Here is a 13,738-nt window from a genome sequence, read left to right as displayed (position 1 = left end):
ATCATATCAAAAGTCACATATGTAAACTGCAGACAGCAAGGTGAATATGGAAGCGATCTTATATCCGCAGAGCGAGTCAGAATACGGCACAACTCGTGAAAATACTTGGCGATACTACACACCAAAACGTCTAATAAGTTATTTATTAAGCAAGTACTGCTGTAGGTTTTATGCTCTTCTTCTAAGGCGGGAAAAGCAAAGCAAACAGAGAAGCGGTTGGCGTCAGGTCTTGCGTGATGCTCGCGTCGGATTGGCTCATTAAACGTCAACTTGTCACATAATGTTTCAAAACGATTCAAAGTTAAATTTTATTTTCGATCTTTGTTCTCAAATCGTATACATTTGAAAGTGCTGCAAGTACAAAAGTGTTCGTTTATCAACGAGAAGCGATGAATAATTTATCGCTAGTAACAAAGCCTTGAATCTACCGGAAGACGAATTCTCAAAGACATAAACGAGCTCTTAGCATATGAAAAAGAATTTCATTTTCATGATCTGACTCAAACACATGGCGACGACGCCTCGCGGGAATCGCTGTCGGTACTTGACGAGCTGAGGGCTGTGAACTCAGAACAATGGTACAAATGTTAAATTGGGCACCAGAGAAGGCAAATGTAGCCAACCTCTCAAACAGGTTTTTCGACAATACAAAATAACCTTATGCAATATTGCGGAATATTTTTACTCCATTCGAGTGTTATTTACACTTTATTTAGTGCAGTTGGATAATAATGAACTCTACTTAAGAAGTAGTGAAAATAAGGCCTGAAAAAAATTAAGGCCTGTACGTGATTTGAACCCATGATCTCCGCGATACCGGTGCAGCGCTTTACCAACTGAGCTAACAAGCCTACAGGGAAAATTACTTAAGCAGTAGTGAAAATAAGCAGCCTGTGAGGTTTCGGCAAGGGAAAATTAAGGGACAGTAATAAAACAAGAAACGCCAAATTTCAAGTGAATCAGTTATGTATTTGTGTGGACAATCTTTTAGCTGAAAAATTGGATTGCGCTACTCATAAGATCGCGTGACTCAAGTCTTAATGTCGCGTGACCACTGTTTCACGTTACAGTCGTGTGTCTTCAAAACTACAAGCCAAGTTTTTTTCACCAGCAATTGGCTTCAGTTTCGTCGACTGGCCGCTAATTCTCCTAGGCAACCCATCCATAGGAAACTGTTGATTAGGTGATCTCGCTTCTAAATCTTTAAATTTTTTCTTCCTTATCGCCCTGGTGTAAAATGCTATCAGACTTCGCAGGCGTTCCGGCGGTGGCTTACAAGTGATCAAGGATTTGAATTCATCCCGAATATCCGTGTTGTACGCGCTGTAAATGACTGGGTTTACAGTTCCGTTACAAAGCATAAGGAATGCTGAGATGTTGCTGTAGTACGGGGTGAGCTTGTCATAAAAGCCGAAGTGAAGAGATAACTGTAAAATCCAAAATGGTATGAATGAAACGTAGAAGACAAATACCAACATTACCAACATTTTGAGAGCCTTAGCTCTTTTCACTCTTCCTTTTCGCTGTGCCTCGTGGAAGTGAAATCCAGGTGATTTAAGGAGCCAAAGTTTGATACCGATCGCTGAATACAACGCTAGAGTGATCACAAATCCCGCCGCCAACAACACTGTTTGAAATGTAAACCATTGTACGACCTCTTCGTTCTTTAAGCCGACGAAACATATTACGTCACCGATGCCGTGTGCTTTGAGATGCGCAAAAGAAAACAGCGGACTGCTATAACACCCGCTTACAAACCACGTGGCGGCAATAATAAAATACGCCCTTTTCTTCGAAAGAAACATCTCCACAGCGATGGCTGAAATTGTCAGATTCGACGTAAGAATTAAAACTGCGGACAAAAACACGTCAAATCGGCAGAGAAACTCTCCGAATCGACCGCGAATATGCCACACTCCTCCCAAGAGCAGATAAACACAGATCATAGGTGTCATCTCTAAAGCAAAAAGGAGATCGGCCACAGAAAGGTTTATGATAAATAGGAAATGTACTGGTCGTCGTAAGTTCTTTCCGATTCTTCTGATGGCTTTGATTACCACTGTATTACCCACCAGTGAGAGCACTATCATTACATAGAAAGCGATCACGAGACCGATCCTACTTGGTTGAATTTCTGTCCCAATTCCATCTGCTGAGTAGCTATGATTTAAAGCCTTTTGGGAACTTAAATTCGTCGCATTTACAAAGCCGTTGGACATCGTAAATTATCTGTCATTTCTCTCACGGTCTTATAACTCACAAAGTCTCATCACGAGATCGTCGGATACAATAAATCACATAATGGATAAAACAATAGAGTGGCGCATTCAGTGAAGTGCATTCTTATTATTTCTTTTGGATTATCATATCATAATCAGGAATTCTCAGTTTACATCAAAATTCTGTATAGATCTGCATGAGAAAATTGCGGATTTCGGGTGTCATATTATAGTTCAGACTGATATCTTTTCCCTGTAGTCCAAATGTAGAGATAACTTCCACTTCTGTCGCGACATTCCTGTTGTGCACTCTAAAAATTGTTGCAATAACTCCCTCAGACTTCATTGTTTGAAATCAACCAAAGCACATTCATTAAGGCAAAAAAACGAATAATTGTTTGCTACATTTACATGACAATCATATTTGTAGACAGGAAATTCATCAGCGCGATTTGCATTTGAATTAACAATCACCTGCTACTTTTGACAACAATTTCTCTACAGTTAACATTCTTTAACATTAGTGCTTTACATCTTTTCTTGTTGTCACCATTTATCATAATTAGCATTTTTTGTACTTACTATATAATTGAAATAAAAGAAAAGTATGTGTTAATCGTGTATTAGAAATTCTGGTTTGTAACCAGGTAAGTAAGTTAGAAAGTGAGAATGAAAGCATCAGAGGCTTGAGGGGTTTTGTGTTACTAGCTAACACCTTGGTAACCTACAGGTAAACGTGGATAGATTATTTAAAAAATAATTATTCTCAAAAGTAAATACATGGCAATAAAAGATTTACTATTATTTTATACTTCAAAATAATTTAAAATTGAAAATCGGACATCTTCGCTACTGAATGTGCGGATAAGCTGGTAGATCTGACTGCTCTATTATTAAATGTGGGATCAGATTTCAACTTTCTATAAAATTGCTTAAAACTCCAAATAAAATAATCTGGGAGGTCGAATATACTATATATTAGACTGATTTGGAATTATTATTATCTTTTTATTCAAGTTTTCAGAATCCTTTGGAATGGTATCTAACTTGTTAGATTCATGTTTGGATATTGAAAATGAATCACGTCTTTGTTATTGGTACTTTCGTCAAGTTGATATTCTACTGTCTCGGTTCTGTGAATTATGCAAACTTCTAAATTAATGATTGTCAATAGGCTAGACTGATTTGGATTAATCCATTTACCGAGCTCTTCAGAATACAGAGGGATGTCATTTAGCTTGATTCATGATTGGATTTCGGAAATAATAATATACGGGCTTGTGCAATTTTGTCGTCTTTGAAAAAATTTTCGCGCTTATTAACACCAAATCGTTGTTACCTATACTGATAAACATCTCGATTATTAGTATTTTCAACACACTGATATTCGACTATGTCAGTCTTGTGCAATTAAGGTGATTCCAGTGTCATTGTCAGTTTGATGCTTTATATCCTGCTTATTGTCCATAGTTTGGTCTCTGATGGATGTCTCGCAGGTTACACTGGGTCGCCATGTAGGCGTAAGTATTAAATTATAAAATAGTTCTTCTCATATCGGGAAAAATTTTGTTTCATTAAAAAAAATGCACCTCCACGTGTGGAAAGATGATTTGCCGTCAAGCAGGTATTATAAGTATGCAACGGTGTACTTCTTTTAGTTTCAATTAGATGGCAAAATAACTTTCACACTGTCATTCTTGTACTGGATCACATCTAGCATACAAACACTTTTTTTTCTGCGACTAACAATAATTGTTAAAATCTGCGTGTTTCAAAACATACGAGTATGAGACAGATGCAAGTTGTAGGTCAAAAGGATCATTGTGCATTGCTGCAAAAAGCGTTTTTTATTGCCGTGCGTTGTGGCTCAAGCAAAGGTTATTAGGGGTATGTAGTTCTGTGCAGGATTTGTTCAAAAAGTTCTGTTCAGTCGAATCATTTAAGCGCTATGATACAAAAGTGTAAACAGTTTAAAAAGTACGAAGGTTTTCCAGAACCTGGACATCACCATGATTATGTTGATATTTTGCGGTAAGTTTTTGGGGAAAAATGAAGGTACAGCTTGACCTCCTTTCTCCCTGTAATGGTACAAATCATCAAAAAATTGTAGAAATATCACCGAAATTTTAAAAGTTTCTCTCAAAAGCCCAAAAGGTATCTCTCGCAACCCAAATATTACACGAACTTACTCGAGATAGTTTTCTTGTCTAAACGCTGGAAAGATCATCACTACGGTCGTTAACTGACACAATTACTATAATTCAGAAGGTTAATCACAATGATTATAGAATCTTTATGTAAATGTTAATTATGCGAATGAGTGATTTTCTTTTAACTCTTTAACTCTCAAGATCTAATTGTCAATTCTCCCCTCTGGCTGCTACACATTTCCTTGTAAATTAGCTATAAGAACTTGGTGCTAGGTCAAGATAGCAGCTTCTACGCGATAAGTTTGAACATTCTCATTACCTGTTTGCTGAAGAATGTATGGGTATAATAGGGAGAAGTTTCATGTTAATCACTTTTGGGAGTTACATGGTTAATCTTCTTTTTTTCTACTCTAATTTTTACTACTTTACATAGAAAGTACATTTAATTTTCTTTCTCTTCCATAACCGTGCATGTTGGTATGGACCTTTCGCATAAAAAACTTCGGTGGCAACGATAACGCAGCAAAACATGAGATTCGGTGAGCAGAGCGAAAGTTCTCAAACGTTCTAAAACTTTGTGTATATCTCAGCCGTTCCACAGCAGTGTGAAGTCACCAAATTTTAGTTCAGCAAACTCTCCAATACTTGTCGCTATGCCTTATTGTCCGCGTGAATTCTGTGAAGTACTGGGTGACTGGTCTTTCATGGTGACGTCAAGTCTTATATTAGGATTCAGGTTCGACCGAACATAGGGATTAAGTGAACTGCAAGCGCTCTGCCCCAAGAAGCCAGTCAATGGTAAATCATCTAGTCCCAAGACAGCTGAGGCTTACAAAAATTCTCTCAGGGGCTGAGATTCAAGAAGGCAGTTTTAGTAAATTAATAGTCATGGAAATGCAAAGCATGTTTTTTCTGGGGCATGGGACAAAGCAATAATGCCCTTCAAAAGAATCGAAGCGATTAAATTGTTGTACGTTTTGGTGAGCCACTTTTATTCCCGAGACATTTCAAGAACGATTTCTGAACGTTATATAAGTTGTAATTGGCCATTTCTCATTTGAAATACAGCAATACGATACCCAGTTGAATTTTTACAGTACGCTGATCCCCCGACCGGAATATGTTCACCACCGAATCCTGCCCTTGAGTTTAACACCCGTTGCACCTTTAAATGTTATCTTGGGTACCGTTTGAGAGGTTCCCGTGAACGACGTTGTCAAGCCGACAAAACATGGTCTGGGACCCCACCAACTTGTGAACGTAAGTAATTTGATTATCCAACTGCGCAAAGAAGAGTAAAAATAAACGCGCTCAAGGCTACTGACTGAAGGGAAACAAATTTATATTTACTAGGAGCCCTCATGATTTTGCCTTGTGAATACAATATCGAGAGTTCCTAATGGGGTAATAGCTTTTATGGCTAACGGTTAATTTCTGAGTGTTTTTATTGTATGTATTCATCAATTCTTTCCGGCATTTGCCCCCTTTGTAACTATTTATAACAGCCTGTGGCGCTCAGATCAAGAATTTTTGATTTCATTTAGGTTTTAACCATTCAGTGCATCGTACATGCCCCATTCAGCTTTGGTGTGAAATCATATAAAATTCATCATCGTTATTTATTTCCTATCGTAAATACTCTAACTTCAATGATATATTTTCAGGAATTCTCTGTCCCAAACTCCCACCAGTCCAGGCCGGTGCCAGATATTTACCGTCCGACTGTGCAACACGGCAACGAGGCACCTTTGAGACTTGTTTTATTTCCCATAGAAGACATACCTTTCGTCGTATCCTTTACTATAACATGTCAAGGAAACGGATCATGGGAGCGAAAAGTCCCAAAATGCCACGGCAAGTTTCCCGTTTATGCTTCCAACTTTTATTTTTCTGTCTTTGTTCAGGGCTTAGTGACCTGAAGAGATGACTTCCCGCCCAGAGCTCCCAGGCTCAGTTTCTCCCACCTAACCACTCACTGAAATTGTTCACGGTTTCAACGCGTTAAATATCTTGTCTACACTTAGTGAATTGCAAAATGATCTGCCTTTCTCAAGTGCAGATTTTTAAATACTTCACGTTTATTCAGATAGCTTGTTTCAAACTGTTTGTGAGCAGTATTGTTTCAGTGGTGTTCCCGTATTTCCCTCTGTCCTTCCACAATGGCGTCAAAGATAACACTGAAAGGGAGGGGGTAAGGGGATGGGCCTCGTAAGGACGGAGGGGAGGGTAAGGTGAAAGATTTACTTTGAAAAAATATTGCGTCAAATCGTTTTTGTGGCCAGGTAAGTTGCCAAGAGCAAAGACATTTTCTGAATTGTTTTAGGTTGTTTGAATATTTGAAATGCTTTTATGAACTGATAAATTGGCTAACAGGCGGATAATATCTTCAAAATCACTAGAATGTCTGATAAGTCCCGTATTAAGAGAAATTTATGTATATGTATTACTGGTTTTGCTATTTTTACGTTTCCTTAACACAGATACTCGTCCACCAGTTTTGAATTGTCCGCCCAATCTAAAAGTAAACACTCTGAAAGGAAAGTCAACAGGAAAAGTCACGTGGAGTGTTCAGGTTTCTGATAATTCAGGTGATGTGGATCCAAATGCAGTGATTAAGATTGAGTCAAATCACAAATCAGGGCAGGAACTTCCTATTAGGGTCACTACAATTCGCGTAACTGCTACTGATCAGGCCGGGAACGAGGCCATGTGCACTTTCGAGGCAGAAGTCTAGGGGGAAACTTTGCCATGCGTTTCAGGCCCTATACCTAATAATGGGTTTCCATTAAAAAAGTTTTTTTTTTGGATGCCTTTTTTCACGTCTATTATCAACTCTAAAACACCTAAAAGGTGTGTTCATGAAAACGGAGCCTTTCACAAGCGACCGAACGAGTGAAGCGTTTAAAACTTATTGTTTGTAGAAGGTTCAACTATTTGTGCGGGCTACGAGGCTACGAGGGCTCGGTAGTTGAAAAGGCGGTTAGCGCTTTTCAGAGATAAGATTTTTAAAAAAATTTTTAAACTTTCTGCTGGTTTTTCGGTTGTGAAACGTTTGTATGGAAAAGCTATTTGTTTGTGGGATTTATAATTAACATTTCGGTAGAGAAAAGAATGATAGAAACCAAATATGGAATTGTCTGAACTGAAAAATTGCTGAGGAAAATAAAAATTTTTCCGTAGGTTAGGACTGGATTATTTCTACTCCTTCCGGGTGGAATGTTTCTCCATTAAACCTCTGGTTAAAGAGAGGAGATACTCCTGAGGAAGAAAGGTTTTCTTGTTGAAGAGCAGGGCTGGGTTGTTCAAAGCTGGGTTAAGATAACCCAGAGTTAGTGTGAAATCTGATTTCAGATCTGAAAGGTTTCATAGAAAATTCAGTATAATTCTTTTTGTCAACAATTTGATGATTGGATGCTTCATATAGAATGGAGAAAATGATCCCAAAAAGGCTTTCGAACAAAGGAGTAAAGAAACCTAGAATAAAATTTAACCCTGTGTTAGCTCTAATCGGCCTTCGAACAACTGGGCCCAGAACACTATATTCTTGGGCCCGAATCGAACCCAGCTTTCGGACCAGAACTCAGACAGCGTGTCCTTAACCCTTTACTTCCTAACATCAGTATGCATATTCTCTATACCACTCCTTAGACATTCCTTAGGTTTCTGACAAGGAGAATTTGTTCAACAATCAAAAGCTTCTTTAGTTGGTAATCATCTCCTTTATTCTCATGACTTCAACGTTTGATTCAGGGGAATTATTGTAAGGAGAAATTAGATGTTGGTAACTCTTAGGGGCTCGTCACGAAGTAACGAAAAATCCTTTTCAAACCTGGGAAGATGGTTTGATGTTCCTGCTCGTACTTTCATTCCAACAAGTGGCCTTCTTATCATAACATCAATTCATTGTCGAATCTATTTTCGGTTACGAATATGATTTAGATGGATTGTCTTTAGTTTTTCTTGGGGATGAAAACTGAATGATTCAATAAACGTAATATTTATGCAAGATTATGTGGTGGTGTTTTAGTTTACGCATGGAGGACTAAGGCGCAATGGTCAGATCCTGATTCCAATGAATTCGGCAACGGAATATCGAGTCACGCATATGCTGTAGGATTTACCCCACGTCATACTCGCCTGATACTCGAGTACAGGTACCTCTTAATTTTCACTATAAAATACATTGACGTCATCTTTGAACATGGGAAATTGAGGTCGATTTACCAATTGTTGTAGAAAAGAGAATAAATTTCTGCTTTAAGGGGATTTGTTTACCTAACAGTCGTGAGTTTGTGTCATTTAAACGGTTATTATCGGGGCTATTGTCGTTCAAATTCCTTCCATAGATTCTCTTGATGAAATTGTGTTACAACAGCCCTCCCTTTCCAAAAGACTCTTGGATAAAAGGGGGTATTTTCAACTGAACCGACTTGGCAGAGGAAATGAAGCGTGTTATGTCAGGATAAAATTCCATTAATTGCTTACTTTATAAAGCAAGTCAGATGCAGTTACTTTTAAGATCAACTTATGTTATTACATGCAAACTAAAAGTTTTAAATTATCGCCTAGTGGCACTATCGTGCTCAGCGTGGAACCACTATTGTCAAGCGAAATTATTTTTGCAGAGATATAAATAAACATTTAGTGATATTTGCAAACAGGAAATTAAGGTCAAATGAGGAGAGGATTATGAGCGATTCGTTATGCCAGTTTGCATTCTGGGTACACGATTTAGGTATCGCTTTCTAGGAATCAAAGTCGATTTGGTGCGCAGATTTGTTTGCTTTAAAGTTTACAGAGATGAAGCTTAGTCAGTTAATTGCGGGCTGTGTTGTCCTATTTTTACTCTGGGAATCAGGCACAGCTGCAAGGGAAATTCATATTTCACCGTCTGGGAACGATTCGTCAGACTGCACCAGTATCGAACCATGCAAAACACTGGATCATGGCCTCTCCATCGCTTTAAAGTCCAACTCGGCACAGTTAATGCTGATTGAAGGAAATTATTCACTTAATGAGCCCTACAGTTTTGTAAATATGAATACGTTTGGTCTTCATGGAACCGGTGACGTGAAAATAACGTGTGGCAATGCAAATGTCAGTCTATCGTTCTTATTAAGCAATAATATCAGTATCGAGCGCGTCACGCTACAGAAATGTGGTGGATGGCATACGAGCACATATACTCTACACAAATATTTTCCCAAACTTCAAGGAGCCCTCTTCAAGACTGCTTTGTATTTTCGATATTGTAGAAATCTTCGAGTCTCTGATGTGGAAATCTCACACTCTCCAGGACTAGGCGCAAATTTGTACGATGTTGGAGGAGTCGTCAACGTTACCAACAGTGTGTTCGCTAATAACTCGGGCTTATATGATCACGCTATTGGCATAAAAAGTGAGTTGGTTTATTCAGGGGGCGGTATTTTCTTAATGCTGAACCCGTACATCAATAATACTTTGAACGTCTCTTCAGAGGAACACGATACTTATCAACACAACAATCAGTATCTGTTTTCAAATTGTCACTTTCTCAGAAACGTAGCGCAGTGGTTCGGCGAAGAAAATCAAGAACTTTATACACCGGCTCGTCCATTTACTTTAGGAGGAGGATTAGCAGTGTTCTTTGAGTCAAATGCCAGCAGCTGCAGCGTAAAAATCCAAGGATGTACATTCAGGAATAATAATGCCTCATGGGGAGGTGGACTTCAAGTCGAATTTACAAATTTCTCAGAAAACAATAGATTGTTGATCGAGAGCACTATTTTTAGCGATAATTTCGCAGCTTCCTCTGGTGGAGGTGCTCGTATCGGAAACCAAGCACGTAAATCAGGTGTTCCACTTACCCCGAATCGTTTTTATTTTATTAACTGCTCGTTCATAAGAAACAGTGCTTTTTGGGGTGGTGGTGCATCAATTTTCGGGACCACTATTGTTAGTGCCACTAAGAACACCGTGGGAAGGAATGCTAATATTCAGTTCCACTTCAGTGATTGTCAATGGCAATGCAATAATGGAAGTGTGGGAGCCGCCATGGCAATCTATCTTTACAATAACAATGAAGATCAACTTGGACCGGAGGTTCCATTTCATGTCCAATTTGATAACGGAACGTTGTTTGAATCTAATGGAGTTCATGTCCATAATCAGACCATCACCGTCGGACAAGGATCCCTGTACAGTTCGCAAGTACCACTCATCTTTAAAAACTTTACAAAGTTCTCGGCCAACCAAAAGTCTGCATTACTAATAGAAGGATCTTTCATTGACGTTCACGATCAATTGGAGTTTATCAACAACACTGGTTTTAGAGGGGGTGCCATAGCCATGTATGGAAGGTCAAGAATTATTTTCTATCCAAAGGCCAATGTAAACTTTGAAGGAAACACTTGTGATGATAAGGGTGGTGCACTTTACATCCAAACCCCAGGACCTCCGCTGGTAAGCTTCCACCAAACTGGTACCAACATTTTCACTTGTTTCTTTGGATATATGAATGAGGAATCTGACGTGGACTATGAGAAATGGGATATAAATGTCACCTTCAAGGAAAACAAGTGCAGTGTTCGCTATTCTAGCCAATGCAAAGGGAAATCCGTCTACGCCGCAACGCTAAAAACCTGCTATCAAGTGGGCGAAAATCGTACAAATAACAGCGTGCTAAAATGGAAGTTTGTAAAATTTGATACCAAGGTATCATCAGAGGTTTCAACGGATCCTGTAGAATTAAAGTTTAATAAAAGCAACTGGAATGTCGCCCCAGGTGAATGGTTCGATGCAGATGTCAAACTATTAGACGAGCTTAATAATAGTGTCCAAGGAATTATTCTTGTTACTATCAGTAATGTTTCCCACGGAAAAGTTTCTATTTACAATCAGCCTTCCTGTTCGTTTCTAACAGATTATGAAGGAAAAATCAGACGTATTTACCTAAATGGACACGAAGGAAGTAGGTTCTCACTGCATCTAAACTGTGTCGGAAGTCAGCTTCTGCGTTATGTGATAAACAATGTCACGTTACGAAACTGCTATGAAGGATTCGTGTTTTCGAATACAACGCGTCTATGTAACTGTATTAAACAATCAGGAAAGGGTGACAGAGGTATTTCGAGATGTGCAAACGGGACGACCGTTTTTATTAAGCGAGGATTCTGGGCTGGATTCCCTGATAAAAACAACAGAACTAAATTTTCAACCTTTATCTGTCCTGAAGGCTATTGTAATAAAACGTTAGTTTGGAATCCCAATGCAACTGACTATAAGTACGTGAATAACAACGTGTGTACGAAAGGAAGAAATCAAAGCAGTGTACTCTGTGGAGAGTGCGATAAAAATTCCGGTGTTGGCATTGGAAATGAACAGTGTTTAGATAATTGCTCTAATTGGTACTTGTTTCTCATAATTCCGTATGGTTTGGGCTTCCTCCTTGTCGTTGCCATCATCATGCTCATCGATCTCGATGTTTTCACGGGATATTTCAATGCCTGGCTTTACTCTTACCAAGTCATGAATCTTTTGGTGCCAGATGACGTCCAATTCCACCCTGTTAGCCAATTTTTGATTAATCTCAGCAACATTCGCATCCAGGTCCCAAACCACAGCTTTTGCTTTGCTGCTAGTATCGACGATTTAGACAAGCTAATGATAATGTACGCCATTCCAGTGTACGTGATACTGGTTGTGATAATATTAGCGAAGCTGATCGGTGCATACCCCCAATGGTGTTTCAGCAGACGGGTCAGAGCCCCTTTCCGTGGTATCTGCACCATCTTTGTACTTTGTTATACAGATATCACCAGTATTTCCCTCAAGATCCTTCGCTATGCTAACATTGGATCAAAAACTGTGGTTTACGCCAAGGGTAGCCTCGATTACTTCAGCCACAAACATCTCGGTTATGGAATAGTTGCCATACTGTTCATATTGCTATTTGTTATACCATTCCCGATGATTCTTTTATTTCGCAAAGGCCTGACTAAAGGTCTTCGTCCTGTCTTGAATATCAACCGCTGGAATCCGTTTTTCGATGCTCTTCAGAACTGTTTCAAAGATCAGTACCGTTGGTGTGCCGCATTCTACTTCATTTGCCGTCTTGTTATTCTGGTTATCTACACGATGATGACTCCGGGTCCAGCCAAAAGGCTTCTATTGGAAGGTGTCTGCATTTTGATTGTTCTAATCTTTGCATTCCTCAAGCCCTACAAGGACGCCTCTGACGTGGAGGAGGAAGAAGAAAATTATGAGTGGATGAACAGATCCGATGTTGTTCTGCTTACTACTCTTGTGTTTATTGCTGTGATCAGTTCCCCTCTTGATTACAGTGGTTCTACTACCAAAAAGGAGATAGAAGTCCTCACGACATTGCTCAACATTCTGTCATTTGTTCCAGTTGTAGTCTTGCTAGTAGTAGGTACTACTTTTGCTTGGAAACACCTATGCCACGGTGAACCTGAAGTCGAATTACCACCGATGACCTCCACAGACAGTAGGGAAGCAACCCCAGCGCACACACCTGAATCATCTCTGACCCAACGTGGCAGCGGAGTCAGCCGAAACACGAGCACGGAACACAGCAGTCTGCTCGACAGGAGGGCCCATAAACCTTTGGCTCGATATGGCAGCCGAGACAGCCGCAGCAGTTATCAAACTGCGGAAGAATGAACAAACATGGTATAAACTGACATGTTCACCAAACTGAAGATGGACCAATGTACGGTGAATTACTATAAATTGAACATTTTAACTCCTCGTTTCCCATTCAAATTAGTTCTTATTGCATCAGCTTAACATCTAAAGCTTTCAGAGAAGATTATTTGGCAATTACGCCAAGATATTTGTTTTAAAAAAATTGATGTCAAGTCTGAGCAATCAGCTTTTTTATAACAATTCAAGACATTTATTTGGCTTGATTTCTAATCGTTAACCCGCGCTTAGTCTTTTGTTAGAAGAGAAAGCAGCAAAGCATTCGCGTGCCAGCCTTAAGCTAGCCCTTTTTTCCGCACCGACTAAGAGCCTGGAATACGCAGTCTCTCAATAACAGTAGGCTCACACCACATCGCAGAAAAGTCACGCGAATGAAAAATCAAGAGAAGAATTTTTAAAGGGCTGTAGTTTAAAAAAATAGTAGCGCTGCAATGTTGTTGATGTTCATAAATTCACCAAATGTTTGTTTGGCTTTTTTTTGTTAATTGTCAAGTTTTCCATAAATTGACTTACGTAAATATTGTCATTGACAATGAAAAGGATGTCAAGATTAACAAGATTTTCCGCCTCCTAGAAAACCGCTAAATCGCATTAGTATCCAACTGCACATACTAGAGTACAAATAACGCGTGAATCGAGTTCAAATATCACGCGATATTTAGAAAG

The 13,738-nt window shown here is 39.2% G+C and overlaps 3 protein-coding genes across 3 annotated transcripts in view; 2 read left to right on the top strand and 1 right to left on the bottom strand.

Annotated features, from left to right (window-relative positions):
• Nucleotides 1-376: 376 nt before the first annotated feature.
• On the bottom strand, nt 377-2,338 carry LOC131773848 (neuropeptide Y receptor type 2-like). Its single transcript, XM_059089805.2, has one exon. The coding sequence runs from the start codon at nt 2,217-2,219 to the stop codon at nt 1,065-1,067; it is 1,155 nt and encodes a 384-aa protein (XP_058945788.2). The 5' UTR covers nt 2,220-2,338; the 3' UTR covers nt 377-1,064.
• A 1,322-nt stretch (nt 2,339-3,660) lies between these two features.
• The window catches only part of LOC131773839 (sushi, von Willebrand factor type A, EGF and pentraxin domain-containing protein 1-like), a 21,812-nt gene continuing 11,734 nt past the window's right edge, over nt 3,661-13,738 (top strand). Inside the window, exons 1-2 of the mRNA XM_066161724.1 lie at nt 3,661-3,739; nt 6,850-7,097. Of these exons, the coding sequence (XP_066017821.1) occupies nt 3,661-3,739; nt 6,850-7,097 (327 nt within the window). The remainder of the gene's footprint in view (nt 3,740-6,849; nt 7,098-13,738) is intronic.
• Nucleotides 9,111-13,738, top strand: part of LOC131773868 (uncharacterized) — a 5,086-nt gene continuing 458 nt past the window's right edge. Inside the window, exon 1 of the mRNA XM_059089835.2 lies at nt 9,111-13,738. This exon is cut by the window's right edge and continues 458 nt beyond it. Within this exon, the coding sequence (XP_058945818.2) occupies nt 9,170-13,030 (3,861 nt within the window). The 5' untranslated portion in view covers nt 9,111-9,169 and the 3' untranslated portion in view covers nt 13,031-13,738.

Source organism: Pocillopora verrucosa, chromosome 14 (genome assembly GCF_036669915.1).
Source record: "Pocillopora verrucosa isolate sample1 chromosome 14, ASM3666991v2, whole genome shotgun sequence".
NCBI classification, from domain to species: domain Eukaryota; kingdom Metazoa; phylum Cnidaria; class Anthozoa; order Scleractinia; family Pocilloporidae; genus Pocillopora; species Pocillopora verrucosa.
The sequence above is the reverse complement of the archived record's forward strand: the minus strand, read 5'-3'. Positions and strand labels throughout refer to the sequence as shown.

Coding starts and splice junctions, on each gene's coding strand:
- LOC131773848 (XM_059089805.2), bottom strand. CDS start 2,219: ATGTCCAACGGCTTTGTAAATGCGACGAATTTAAGTTCCCAAAAGGCT.